Genomic DNA, 15,016 nt, shown 5'->3' with positions numbered 1-15,016 from the left:
TGGCTTCAGCAAAGTGGCTGTGTCATGTGCCTTCAGACCATGTCTTGGGAATTTTGTCATGCAGAACTATCATCAGGCATTTTTGCCACAAGCTATAGTCAGCAACTATCTCTTCCTGGCCAAACCTAGCTGATGGATGGCCGCCATCTGGCCCATCAACTGGACACTCTAAAGGCCTATTTCTGCCACATAGGCAATTGCTAAAAGCCTCAGGTAGACTAGAAGACCAGTTCTGGACAATCAGGAGAGGGAAACTGGAGTCCTGATCAGCTATGAGATGTAGGAAGTAGCAGGGGGAAAGAAAAGGAGAACCACTATCTTATTCTTCCACTGCAAAATGGGAAGCTCTTTGGAGAGAATTTCATGGGGAAGGGTGGAGGTTATTGGCCTGCTAGCAACTGAAGGCACAGACCACAGATTTAAAACATCCCAATATTATCTTAAATGTATTACATCAAACTTGTAACAACATCAGTAATGTGTTAAACTTTAGCCGTTGTAATAAAGTTAGTTGTTTTGTTAAGTAAAAATATGATTCATCAATTGCAGTAATATTACAACTTGGCCACTGAGAGCTTCACTCAATACAAACAGCTCAACATATAGCAAAATAGTTCCTGGACTGTACAATTTGAGACTGCAGATGGGGAAAATAAATGACTGAATGCCTTTCAGTGGAGCGGGGAGGGACTTCATATATAAAGCAAAACAACTAGGCGAGAACCCTTGTTTTTGGTGTTAAGTTCTCAATATGCAGGGATTTTTTAATATATTTAGTAAATATACAATTCTGTCCTCCTCCACTCCAGCAGCCTAAAATGGTACATCCCAGGAACAGTTTTACCACATAATGAGCTGTATGTTTTGAGAAATTCCAAGGCTTCGTAGGTTATCATACATTCCACTCGAGGGCACTTTATCATTTCACAAGACAAATTTCATTCTTGCCATTGGTCATAATCTGAATGGGTGTACACACAGTACATTGTGGATTTATAGATGCTCTAAACTTACAATTTCAGTTTGTGCACAAAAAATAATACATTAATGTTACTGCCATTTCTGGGATGGAAGTTCTTAAAGCAGTTTACATTAAAAAATAATAATACAAATAAGATGGTCCCCTGTCCCCAAAGGGCTCACAATCTAAAAGGAAGCAGATACCAGCAACCGCCACTGGAGGGATGCTGTGCTGGAGTTGGATAGGGTCAGTTGCTCTCCCCCAGCTAACCAAGTCAGATATTTATCTGCATGGCAGGTGGACGGGATATTACAAAGTGAGGCCGTAATATGCAGCAATGCATGAGACAGGTGGATTCTATCCCCATGCAGTCAAATGCAAACAAGGTCCAGTGAGAAGATCCAGTCAAAGTGGGTGTGACCCCCTACCAACACAAGATGAATATCTATTGTATTTAACGTATTTATATACCGCCCAAAGCATATGTCTTTGGGCAGTTTACAATAAAACAATACATTGTTTTATACAATTTATTGTTTTAAACAATAAAACAATTAAAATAGTGTACATAAACACATATTAAGGCTTAAATATTTTATTTAGTGAAAGAGCCATTCCCAATCTCTCCTGAGCCCAAATCTGAAAGTGAATGCCAACCAAGCAACTTCACCCTGGAGTCTCCCTTTGAAAACTGTCTTATAGATTAGGGGCAAAACTAGACATAATATTACTTTAGATTAGCAGCCACGCAAGATCCCAGATCAGATTGGTACCATGGCATAGAATTAGGGGGAGCTTGACATTTTTTCATTGTGCTGCTTTCATGCGCACCCCCAAAGTTGCAACAAGCCCCTGAGACCAATACTGTACTATGCATTTGACTGGTAACAGAGACAATATAATTCTGTTTTATAATGTTCCAAGGAATAAATGTTATTTAAAATGTTATTTAAAACATATGTTAAAAGGGGTGTGTGTGAGTGTGTGTGTGGTTGTTGTTGGTTTGTTTTTAATTGAGCAGGAACCACAGACAGACTTAGAAGCCATTGCAATCATATCTCAATCGACCTGTTTTGCTTCAAGGTCACTTTTGCTAGGGCCCTCAAACTATTTCACCCATTTCAACCCACAAGTGAACAGAACCACCTTTGGACTATGGCTAAGGCCTAACAAAGATTCTGGGAATTGTGAGAGCTGGAAACAAACTGCTGACTATGGACCTTGTTGTTAATACCTCTTTGACTGCCTAATTGCCTTTAGGCATCTGGCCTACCTCTTTGGAATGTGTATTGCCTTTTGAGATGCTTATTTGTTGTAATCCTGGTGAATTGCTGGTACCCTAGCTGAACTGATTGTAACTAGGTAACTCCCAACTCCTCTTTTCATTGCCCCTGAATTGCTCAAAGATTACTCCGAAAAGGACATGCTAGAGGGCTGGTTTGAAGGACACTGCAATTTGCACTTTGAGGCTACGTTTTCATTAACAGAAAACATCTGTTGCCTGTGATAAGAACTTGGGTATTCATGGCAGAATTAATGTTATTGATGGGACTGTAGAATCCGGGCTCTGGACTCATCCCATGACAGCCGTGGAGCTCAGAGACTGAGGTAACTAAAAGGAATTTGATCAAAGAATTATAACATATCCACAGAAGAAAAAACTGTACAACAAAGGAGCAACTGGGAAGTGGGGGGAGGGGGGGAGACAACCTCAGGGTTGAGATCCAGGGGAAGCACTGGACTCCTTACTTATTGCCCAGTCACAGGCTTCTGGCAGTGTACATAGGAACATAGGAAACTGCCATATATTGAGTCAGACCACTGGTCTATCTAGCTCAGTATTGTCTTCACAGACTAGCAGCAGCTTCTCCAAGGTTGCAGGCAGGAATCTCTCTCAGCCCTATCTGCATATAGTACTACCTGCATATACTTCATAACCTTGTGGGTTTCCAAATCCTTGTGTGTAAATCTTTGTAGATATATCATGTACAAACAACCACTTTGTATATAATTGTGCTTTGGCAATGTACTGTATGCTTTGGTAGTTTGTTGGTTCAATAAAAAAATCTTGTCCTATAAAAAAACAATAATAATAATCTTGTCCTATCTTGGAGAAGCCAGGGAGGGAACTTGAAACCTTCTGCTCTTCCCAGAGCGGCGCTCCATCCCCTGAGGAGAATCTCTTGCAGTGCTCACACATCAAGTCTCCCATTCATATGCAACCAGGGCAGACCCTGCTTAGCTATGGGGACAAGTCATGCTTGCTACCACAAGACCAGCTCTCCTCTCCTGTACCCAGAAGCTTACTTTGAAACTACATACTCAACTTCAACCACCCGGCAGCCGCCATCTGCCTCGGGTATGCTCCCTGTTCTAATCTATCCTCATCCCACCCTTCTTCCTACTCCCTCCCCCCATTCTATTCAGTAAATAGAGTCTCCACCCCACCCACCCCATCCTAGTTCTGGGGAGCTAGACTTGTTTGCTTGCCATAATTGCATTCATATATTTTCCCCTTTTCCTTCTAAATAAAAGCTTAAAGAAACTTGGTGTGTGTTTCTCTCCACAATTGGCAACACAAATAAGAAAACCAAATGAGGCTGTGCCAGACTCCTGGCGCTTGTGCTGGGTGTGCTGCAGAGCATGTGTAGACTGCCCTAGGAGGCCTGGAGCTCAACACTTTTTGATGAGTTACTTGTGGCTGAATATAGGTTGCCAGCAAGTTAGATCAGCTAAAGGGTAATTTTTCAAACTTCAGCAATTTATTAACAGATTTACACGGGATTTGAAGAAGTGGTGGTGGTTGTCATGTAACTGCTTCATACAAAATTTCAAGTGTATTCGACAGATAGTTTGGGTTTTATGAAAAATGAAATATTCAGGGCTTATAATGGTGGAATACAGTTTTTACATCTTAATTATACAGTTACGTAATGTAGTGATACTTCCTTAACTTACAGTTAAGGAAGTATTACATTACATAACTGCAGAGTTACATATACACCCCCATATTGCAGCTGGGCAACTGAGACAGAGGAAATGGCTGGCTAAAGACCATCTAGTGCAGGGGCAGACAACCTTGGCTCTCCAGCAGAACTACAACTCCCATCATCCCCATTTGATTGGGAAGATGGGAGTTGTAGGTCAACAACAGCTGGAGAGCCAAGGTTGCCAACCCCTGATCTGGTGAGTTCATGGCAGAAGTAAGATTCGAACTAGAGAAGTCCTGATTCTCTATTCAGTCTCTTGGCCACTAAGCTAAAGCAGCTGTCACATACACTTCAGTATCATGCTAGTTTTCTGAAAGCAGACGATCCTACAAAAGCCTAAAAGTTCATAAAGTGATGGCATCTCATTGACAAACAAGCTTCTGGAATTAATGCAGCAGGACTCTACAAAATAGAACCAACAAGGGCAGAACAGATTTATCGTGATTACAGATTAAACAAATATTTTCTTTTACAAAAATACTGTTAGCTGTCTCATATGGCAACTGGCCAGAGTTAACATTGGCGGCTGTCATGACTGATAGATGGAAACATTGCTTCACTCAGTGTGGAGCCTTCACTGATCCCAGCTCCTGTTGCCATAGCACTTTACATGCACTCCTATGGAACAGTGTCTCTTTCATTGTGGCATTAAAAATGACACCTACAGGACATGTGCTGTAAGCAGTTTCCAAGGAGCTTTTAGCAATTTGTGATCTGGGGTAGGTAGGACAGTGGAGAAAACAACTCATTAGGATGTGATAATGTGAGCTACTAAGAAGTTGTCCAATTTTTTAAAAATCTAAACATAGATTTTTTTTAAAAAAAATTGGGCTGAAACCCACCCCCTATTGGGTTGGGCTGAAACCCACCCCCTATTTTTGCCATCCCATTTCCAAACAGCAAACATGGCGGGGGGGGGGGCATTTTGGCAGTCTTTCAGTGTGCAGTGAAAAACTCACTGTTGACAGCAATGCTCTTGACAGCTGATGGCTAGCAGTTACCCATTTTTCACCTTATTTATTTCCCTCCCTCCACAACCCCCTTCCAAGTGATACAACATTGTCATATAGTTTTGTTCCTAAGGGTTTTCTGGGGGCAATGGCAACCACCAGTGGATCCACCATTCCCCACAGCCCAATAAGCCCCTTCACAGAAAGCCATCTTATATGAGAACAAAGCATGCTCAGAGAGGATTGGGGGGGGGGGGGGGTTGACTGCCACCACAAGCCGCAGCCTTGCAAATCAGCAGCTGTGGTGTGAAATAAGGTGAAGTGGGAGCCAGTTTAGGCCCCCTTTTGCCCCCTGACCCCCAAGATTTTGAGACAAATGTTCTCACTTGAGAAAAAGCCCTCTATGCTGAGATAAACATGAAAAGGAACACTGCCGTTTGAAAAGAATAAAGTTACTCCCAGCAGCATACCAGCTTTGAAAAGGCAGAGGATGATGGAGTCTGATTTGGGCCGATTTTGTTTCCTTGCCTACAATGAACAGGCTGAGACAGCTTGACAAGGTTGTTAAGCTTAAGCAAGGGAGTATGCCAGCTTTCAGAACCAAAATCAAACGAAACTTCGCGTAGAAAGCCAACTAGTTCTTTGGAGGCAGAACTCATTAAGGCAATATCAATTGGGAACAGCTCAGTGACAGAACAAATGCTTTGAATGCAGGTCTGAGGTTCACTTTCTGCCATCTCCAGTTAAAAGGATATCTGGAAGCAGGACTGGGGAAGGCCTCTTGGAAGGCCATTATCAGTCAGAGTAGACAGTACTGGGCGAGATGGATGGACTGACTCCGTATAAAGCAGCTTCTCAAGTGTGTATCACAAAAGATTATTAAGCAACTACATTAGAGATTAACTGCAACTGCTATCACATTTGTCAGAGACCATGAGTTAATCTTGGCAGCTGGGGTCTACCAAATGCACACACGCACACACACACACACACACACACACACACACACACACGAATCCTATGACACAGAGTTAGCACCCAGACAGTACATATAGGTTGCGTACCTCACAGCAAATGGTCTAATCTAAGTCACATACCAAATTATCCAAAATGTTTTTTAAAATAATATTTTAATTGTAAACCGCCCTGAGGCATTTTGGAAGAGTGGTACATAAATTGAATGAATGAATGAATGAATGATACAGGTATGTGAGATCATCTCTTTTCTCTTCCTGTTCATGGCAATTCCCTGAGTCCAACTCTTTTGCCACTGCCACTGTTTCTAGCCTACATGCCAACACATTCTCCATTAGGTACACAGGAAGCTGCCATATACTGTCAGACCATTGGTCCATCTAGCTCAGTATTGTCTACAGAGACTAGCAGCGGCTTCTCCAAGGTTGCAGGCAGGAATCTCTCTCAGCCATATCTTGGAGATGACAGGGAGGGAACTTGAAACCTTTTGTTCTTCCCAGAGTGGCTCCATCCACTAAGGGGAATATCTTACAGTGCTCACACATCAAGTCTCCCATTCATATGCAACCAGGGCAGACCCTGCTTAGCTAAGTGGGCAAGTCATGCTTGCTACCACAAGATCATCTTCCCCAACATGACATCAGTGTTGCTACTGCTATCCTATATAATAAAGTGCTTGGCGTGCGTCCGTGTCTCCCTCGGCTGTTCTGGGCATGCGCGGAGCGCATGCCCAGAACATGCCGAGGAAGACACGACCGCCGGGACCAGGTGGCCATGTTGGCTGGTTGTTCGCCCGGCCACGGGGAGGCCAGAGGCGGCCACGGGGAGGGCAGAGGTGGAGGCAGCGGGTCCAGCCCGGCCGCGGGTAGAGGAAAGGCGGCGCCGGCAGGTCTGGCCCGCACGCCGAAAAAGGAAGGAATGGAAGAAGCCGGGCAAGGCGGTGGCAGAGCCGCCACCGCAGCCGCCGCCGACGGACGAGATGAGGAGGCAGCGGGGGAAGCCGGAAAGCGGAGGCCGGCGGTGGCGGGTGGCCCTGGCCCGGCCGGGGAGGCCAGCGGCGGAGCGGAGACCGCCGGCGGCATGGAGGCCGCCGGTGGCCCGGCCGGAGATGGGGTCGCAGGGGGACAGAGGTGGCGGCGGGCCTGGCCTGGCCTGGCCGTGGAGGCCACAGGCGGCTGCGGCCGGCCCGGAAAGGGAAGGCCGGCGATGGTGGGGGGCCCTTGCCCGGCCGGGGAGACTGGCCACGGCATGGAGGCTGGAGGTGGCAGGAGGGGGAATGGCGGCGGGGGGCCCGGAGCGCACAGCTCTCCTAGCGCCCGTTAATTTAACAGGCCTAAAATAACTAGTTGCTAATAACTACTGTCAGACTTGTTAATGCACACATTTCTGATAGGAGTTGATAGCACTGGTGATATAATTGTGGTCAAAAGTAGTTTTGGACCTAAGGCTAGCCTAACATATGTGAGGCCGCAACAAATTTTCTTTTGCTCTAGGATTCAGTCCAAACGTTTCGGATACAGAATGCCCTCTACTCCATGAAGTACTGTGTGTGTGTGTGTGTGTGTGTGTGTGTGTGTGTAGTCACTGCTCGCTTTCAGCAGTTACCTCCACTCCATAGAGAGGGACAGACTCTTTGCCTTGCTTGCTCATTTTTCATCTTGGTCACGTCCGTCAGGCAGGTGTGATGGTTGGACATGATCAGGAGAAGAAGCAAGCACAAAAGGTGGAGCTGGGTCACATCTTCTTCCTGGTCACATCCATCTGGCTTAGGAAAGCAATGGACTGACATGACCAGGAGGAAGAGGAGGGGGCAACCCACCCTATTTTGCTTGCTCACTTGATCATATCTGTCTATTGCATGGCTCAGGAGCCATGCTTTAATTTCCAGGTGCAATGGTGAGGTGGAACCTGGGAATTGTCAAGCTCCAACATACCAACAACCAGACACTAATGATACATCACCACTGTCTAATTTATCTTTTGCATCTGAATAATGTGTGTCCCCCTCTCCCTCTGAAGCACAGAAAGTGGTCTAATGTGAAGTTCTCAGGTGGATTCCCATTCTGGAGGGCCTCAGCTTAGCTTTTGTAATAGACTTTACATACTTTCCTTCAGACCATACAGGGAGAACATGTGCAACCAGTGGCATACCAATAGAGATAATTTTGCTTTTACACAGCAGGAAGAATAATGATTCCCTTCATTTACTCCACAAGAAACACATATCTGTTCAGTAAAGAAGGGGACAATGACGACACAGTGCTTCCATTACAGCCGGTAGCATATGGCCACGTATATGCGGCCAAAAAGTGCCTCTTTCCTCAATAAGCGAGGCCTCAATATGCCTTGGGGAACCTAGTGGTAGGAAGGAATATGGCTGCCATTCCTAGGTTGTTCTTAGAAGAACCTGGCGAATGTTCAGAAGCTCCCTCTACTCACACATGTCCCCAAAGCCCATTTAGCCCAGCGATACGTGACAAGCCCAGTACATTGCTCAAGTTCTTATTCTGCAGCAAAACAGAATCCTTTAAGTCCAGGGTGATAAACATTAGGCCCAAATGTCTTATTGGGTCCTTTAAAGATTCCCAATGTAGCCCACCATACTCTATAAAAAATAATCAGATTGTCTCAGGGACAGGAAGCTGATGCTCTCAATGTGGCAAAGAGGCTGACTTGACAGTTAATGCTACGGCATGGCACAGCATCAGAAAACTTGCCAGAGGTGTAAGAAAAATGTCTAATATTTAAATTCTAGAATATAAAATCAAGGTCCATTTCAAATGGAACCGGCATATTTTTGTGGAAACTTTTGCTGGGGATAAAAATTGGCCTTTCAGCTATTTAAGACTGACACATGCCTGCTTTACATCATAATTTAAATAAAAATGATGAAAAAGTAGAAATAAAGTTAACATATCCTCCCAAAAAGGGAATGGAAGACAGTACTGTTCTAAAATCTCTGTAGCTTGACTCAAACATTGTCTTGTGACAGAACCTAATGAAATACAACATTGTGCCTCCTGTCACGTTATGCAGATAAATTAGTCACATCCTTGCTATTTATATGAGCTGCAGCCATGTGGCTAATCCCTCATAGCCAAGAAGGCAAGCAACAATGAAGAGCCTAATTCATCACACTTTACACTAAGCTAACCAGTGAAAAGTAATCTCTTTCATGCTGTCATTTAATGCTAACAACTTCACTGCACTGCACCGAGTAGTTGATGCTTTATTAAAAGACTGGATGATTTAAAACACACAAAATACATTACAGGATGCTAAGGGTAGAAATGTTCTTAGTTTTGTGTCTTTCTGCCTGAGCATTAGCAAAACTGGTTAGGATTTGTACAATACCCTTCTGCAATTGGGTTGTGCATGCACAAAGCACTGAACAAATATAGCTATGAAAACCTCTGGGGTAAACATTTTCAAATAATTAAAAAGGTATTAACAGAGGGATATAGTAACAGATTATCCAAGGTCATAAAGTAGGTTATGATAATATCTTTTATTGGATCAACTTCTGCTGTTGCCTTAATTCCTTAAATACCCTTTGTAGAGTAAAAGTGGAAGAATCAATTTAAAAGGTATTTTTAAAATCATCCAATAAAAGTGCTCAGCTCCAGTGGCGATTATTACGTGAAGGGATGGGCAGAGGGTAAACTGGATCTCCTGCTAGTTCTCTGGGTAGCTGTAGATCAGCAAGAGTTTCTGATCTCCAACAGTTTCATCATAGCAACAATAAAAAGGCTGCAGACTTACACACACTTATTTGCCTGATCCATAGACAAGTTGTACATCTCTGAGATTCAGGGCCAAATTAGACAATATGTAGATTATCACATGATTGAAGCCTGCATGTTTGTATTTTTAAATGCAAACCACAGGCACATGGAGCCCTGATTCAGATCTGGAGTCAGGTCTATATTGGATTAGGGCCCCATTAATGCTATTTTACAAGGAAAAAAGCTTTCAGTGCCCCCCTGCCATGGTCCCAATCCAAATCAGGGCTCCATGCTGCATTGGAGTTAATTAATTCATCATCATCATCATCATCATCATCATCGGAGTGGCAAAGGTGGTTTAATAACACTGTCACTGCCTTCAAATACATATATATATATTTTTCCTGTCCTGAAGTGAGCTCTAAAAAGATAGTTCAGCAGATTTATTTATTTTTTTAAAAACTGTGGGTCAAGTTGAACTAACCAGCTAATGGCGCAGCGGGGAAATAACTTGATTAGCAAGCCAGAGGTTGCCAGTTTGAATCCCCGCTGGTATGTTTCCCAGACTATGGGAAACACCTATATCGGGCAGCAGTGATATATGAAGCTACTGAAAGGCATCATCTCATACTGCATGGAAGGAGACAATGGTAAACCCCTCCTGTATTCTACCAAAGACAACCACAGGGCTCTGTGGTCACCAGGAGTTGAAACCGACTTGACAGCACACTTTAGAAGTTTAACTGGGGGGTAGTGGGCAGCTATTGGCTAGCATCTGTATCCCTACCAACACACTTTCCTCAACCCAGTGCAGTTTTGCAGCAATTTTTAAACCTTTTGTGAAACTTTTTTTCCCAATGAGGAGAAGCATGTGTGTGTCTCCTTTGGGAAAAATGGAGAGAGAGAGCGTGTGACGGGAGGGGCAGGACCAAGGGATGCTATATCACTTTGGCATGTAAAACAACTTTCATACCAACGTCTAATCTGGATGGGTATGTTTGTAATATTCCCATTTTTTGTAGGATAAAAATGGGGGTGGAGGGCAGATCCAAAGATGAAAGTTTTCCATTGTGAAGCCATAAAAAACCATCTGCCAATGAGAAAATCACTGTGGCCACTCTTAGAACATTACATCTGTCTTTATGCACATCTAACATAAAACACGTGGAAATATATTTCCAACCAAATCTTCAGTACCTAATAAATTCCACTATGGTTTTAGAAATTATTTGGTATGGAATAAGCAAAGCCGTTGAGGTCGAAGAGGACCCTTTAAAAAAAGAGCGGAGGGAGCAGAGTTGGATGATAGCCTCCTACGTTTCTATGTGAGGCTGTGGAAGAGTGGAGCCTCTGGAGTCAGTAAAAGGGAGGAATGGCATGGAAGGGATAGAGGAACTATGTGGAGCTCTCTCTCTCTCAAGGTTTGAGGTTACATTGTGGCATAGGGCTATGGAGATATGGGTTAAGACTGATGGAGGGCAAAAAAAATTAGGAAGGAAAAAGCAAAAGGTTGAGACTTCCTGAAAAATAAAAGAGTAATGATTCATAGGAAAGATAGAAGGAGCAAAGAAAATGGGAAATTTCAGCCAGTACTTGCTGTAACCTAGGAAACTGAGTTTGCCTGCAGAGGTTTCTGAAAGGGGGGGGGAAATCTAGCTTAATAAATAATTACATAAAATTTGCAAATAGAGCAAAGGAAATAAAAGAAACAGGTTGCATGTGTAATGTGGCAAACTCACAAAACTGCAACCCATCCAACCATTTCAAAAGCAAAAGATAATTCTCCATTGATGTTGCCTGAAGATGTAGTGGGATGAAGGTGGGGGAGCACCTCAGCTTTAGAAAGATATTCAATCCCATTTCCAAATGCAGTGGTATTTAATTCGGAAAATCTTTTGAATCTTATTTTGGTGTGATATGTCACTGGAAAAGGGCTGATGAAGGCTCTGCTATGAACCCAACAGCCTCTGTTGAGATGAACACACAAATGAGAGAGAACCGAGGGGGATCACCACCATGCTCTAGCATTGATTGCATAAGACCCAACCCAGCACTATTAGACCACACCCCCATTTGCTGGAAATCATCCGGTGGTCCAAACTCAAATATTTTTCAGCTGAACTGAGATGCACAGTGTTCAAAATCCTCTGCGGTGTTTTCCCCACATTAAAAAAAAGGTTAGGATCATTGACTTGATGGTACAGACTGGCTTCTATTAGCATAATTTTAAAACAAATCAAAATAAGACATTATACAACACAAGAACATTAAGGTAATGCAAACATATCAGTAACTTACTGGTGATGTAGTTAATCGAAGTATTGTTCCATTTTTTATTTCATAACGATTCTGGAAAAGAAAATTCCATATGTCAAAACATCCATAATTCAGGCTCTTCAAAAACATTCAGCTTGCATAAATTATGTCATATATACAAAATAAAGTGACTCTGAGGCAGGCATTAGGCATTTCCCACAGCACATGAAAATCTTTACACTGTGTACATTTACTAACAGTAGCTACAAGAAAGTACAAGATCAAGCCTAGCCTTGTTTTACCTAATAGTACTGGGACACTTTCTGCTCAGCTCTATAATCAGGGTGGGATCTCCTGATTAATGGGAGCAATTAGAGGCTGACTCACTATAGTTAAGGCCATTCCAAAATTGTTCCTTAATCATGCCACATTGCAGACACATGGCTATGCATACACAGCCCGTCCCCACCCCTTCCCAAACATGCGAACCCTTTCCAGTCAACTCATAGCACCAGGATGGGTGCTTCCAACAAAAATCTGAATCTGAGCATTTGCCAAACTGATCAGAAGACGAGGATGCATGTGAATATGTGCCACAGGGCAACTTAAATACACCAATACTTGGAAGGAGAAAACTGCTCGATTTGGTTGTGTGATTCTATTCTTAAGGTGCCTATGGACCAGTTGCCTTTTCTCAAGATGTGCCCAGGAAGAGACTACACCATACCCGGTAGCAGAAATGCTTGAGAGTGGGAGGGTTCCACCTTGCTGTTTCCTACTCAAAAGCAGATAGGTTCAAAATGAAGGGCTGTGATCCCTCCTTACTTGTACATAATATCCTTTTGCAAGGAAAGGCTGTAGTCTTGACGGGAAACAGCAGGTTAGAACACTTTGCAGCCAGTGCACCCACTAACGACACCCATTGGCTATGTTTACCTACACATCAATCTAAGATTGCTCATTGCCTATACAGCCTGCAGAGTAGTAGAGGAAGTTACTAAGCAAGGAGGGACAAACTTAAGAAAACTTTCTTCTCCTCATGCTGAGAAATTGTATGCTGGTGTAGATGCAGCCTTAATGTGCTCTTAGTTTGACGGACTCTGGCTGTGTGGATTCTGATTTTAAACTAGACTTGCTAGTTCCGGGGAAGGCAACCTTGCCCTTCTAGCTGCTGTTGAACTACACCTCCCATCTTCCCCAGCCACAATAAATTGTGGCTGGGGTTGATGAGAATTGTAATTCAACAACAGTTGAAGAGTCAAGGTTCTCTACCCCTGAGCTAGTGCTTCCCAGTCATGCATTCCCACTCATAAGTATACGAACAGAATTCTCCAAAGCAGAGAATTCTCCATAGTAGAGTCCAGTGCTCACTTCTTTGAAGGAATGTGACACAGGGAAAATTGCCCTGATCTTTCCCCTGCTTCCTGAAAAGGAAGCAAAATAATATGAATCTGATTTCCATCTTTTCAACAATGAGATCATGCATCTTCTGGTTTTGCAGCCACTGAGCAGCAGACTGAAGTCCACACTCTGTTTAAAAGCCATAAGTAAATTGCCCCATGAAATCTGACTCTAAACTGACATCACATAGCTGAGGAGTTTGTAGGTCTGCTGAAACCCATCATTAGACATCTGTAGGACTGCAGTGTTATTCCTCCGGTGTTCTGTTTTCCATAACTGCAATATGCCATCTGAAAACCACTGGAACCAGCCATTGAGAACTGACACCACAACTTTGCATTCCCTCTCAGACACAAAGCACTAATGTTAACGCTCACATGAAAATACATGGACATCAAAGAGCCTCTGTTTTCAGAAACAGCCCACAATGTTATCTCATGCTAAGACTAGGAGGGACAAAGCACTCCTTAATTTCATCCAAAAAATTGAGCCCTTTTTACAAGCACATGGGACAATTATCTTCCCTGACTCAAAACGCAGTTATAAGGTTCAACACAGTCTTGTAAATAGCCAGTCCCCTGGCACCTACTAACAATAATAAGCTTTTATATAGTACTAAAGAGGAATCAAAGCATTTCACATACATAAGCTTTGTAATCTTTATAACAACCTTGTAACACAGATCAATATTATTATATTGCAGCCTTTTCAGTAGTGGCTTTGGGATTCCCTCCCAGGGAGTCTCACCATGCACTGAGTCAGATTTCTTTTGGGTGCCAGATAAAAACCTTACTATGTCACCAGCCCTTTTGGATTTACCACTTGTAATGCTGGAATATTATCTGGTTTAACAGCAGTATTCGCTTTCATTTTTACTGCGGTATAAGCTTTTTAAAAAGCCATTCTGGGTTGGTTTTTAAAAGCCATTCCCCTTTCAGTTGAAGAGCAAGATAGCAATGGCTTATGTAAGGCGACCTAGCAAGTTTGTGACAGATGCAGGATTTGAACTGGGACTTCTATGTTCACAGCAACATTTCCTAAACAACTATATTCTACTCATAATTGCCCCTGGTAATCAGGACTGGTAGAGCTGGAACTATGCTGCCATTCTGGCTGTACGAGCAGCAACTTCTTTATATCTTAAAGGGCTACAATTAAAACAAGCTTCACACGTAGCCATCAAGATGGTGCATCACAATTCAAGATTGTCTGTGTGTACTGCTCCCTGCCCCTGTGTGGAAGAGGCACACAGCCATTGCTAGCCTTGGAACACCAGAGTTCACATTGATCGAGACAGGAAGGAACAGGAAAACACTCCCTTTAGTCCGTTCTTCCTGTCTCCGCAAGCCTTCTTTGACAGTTTGGATAAAAATACATCATTGTCTAATGGTATGACTGACCATCTGTAGCTTCACATGGCTTGTGGAAGCACTATAGTAAGTGGCATTAGCTACTGTGATAACTGGAGCTAAATTGCAGCCAATCAACACGCTGGTTCATTGCAAGACAACTGATGAATATGCTGGGCCAAACCAAAGTCTAGCATTCTGTTTCCCACAGTGGACAACCAGATGCCACTGAAAAGCCCACAAGAAGGGCCTGAAGGCAATAGGCCTTCCCTGCTATTGAAACTGGCATTGCAATTGCAAATTGGATGCAACTGGTGTTCAGACATATGCTGTTATGGGCATGGAAGTTGCACATAGTCATCATGACTAATAGCCATTGACAGACCTCTCCTCCATGTCTAGTCCCCTT

The 15,016-nt window shown here is 43.3% G+C and overlaps 1 protein-coding gene across 5 annotated transcripts in view; it reads right to left on the bottom strand.

Annotated features, from left to right (window-relative positions):
* Nucleotides 1-15,016, bottom strand: part of ELMO1 (engulfment and cell motility 1) — a 459,005-nt gene that overhangs the window by 302,970 nt on the left and 141,019 nt on the right. For all 5 annotated transcript variants that reach the window (XM_053260714.1, XM_053260710.1, XM_053260713.1 and 2 more), the window contains exon 5: nt 11,900-11,950. In XM_053260714.1, the coding sequence (XP_053116689.1) occupies nt 11,900-11,950 (51 nt within the window). The remainder of the gene's footprint in view (nt 1-11,899; nt 11,951-15,016) is intronic.

Source organism: Hemicordylus capensis, chromosome 6, assembly GCF_027244095.1.
Source record: "Hemicordylus capensis ecotype Gifberg chromosome 6, rHemCap1.1.pri, whole genome shotgun sequence".
NCBI classification, from domain to species: Eukaryota; Metazoa; Chordata; class Lepidosauria; order Squamata; family Cordylidae; genus Hemicordylus; species Hemicordylus capensis.
Note: the sequence above shows the minus strand (reverse complement) of the source record. Positions and strands in the feature narration are given on the sequence as shown.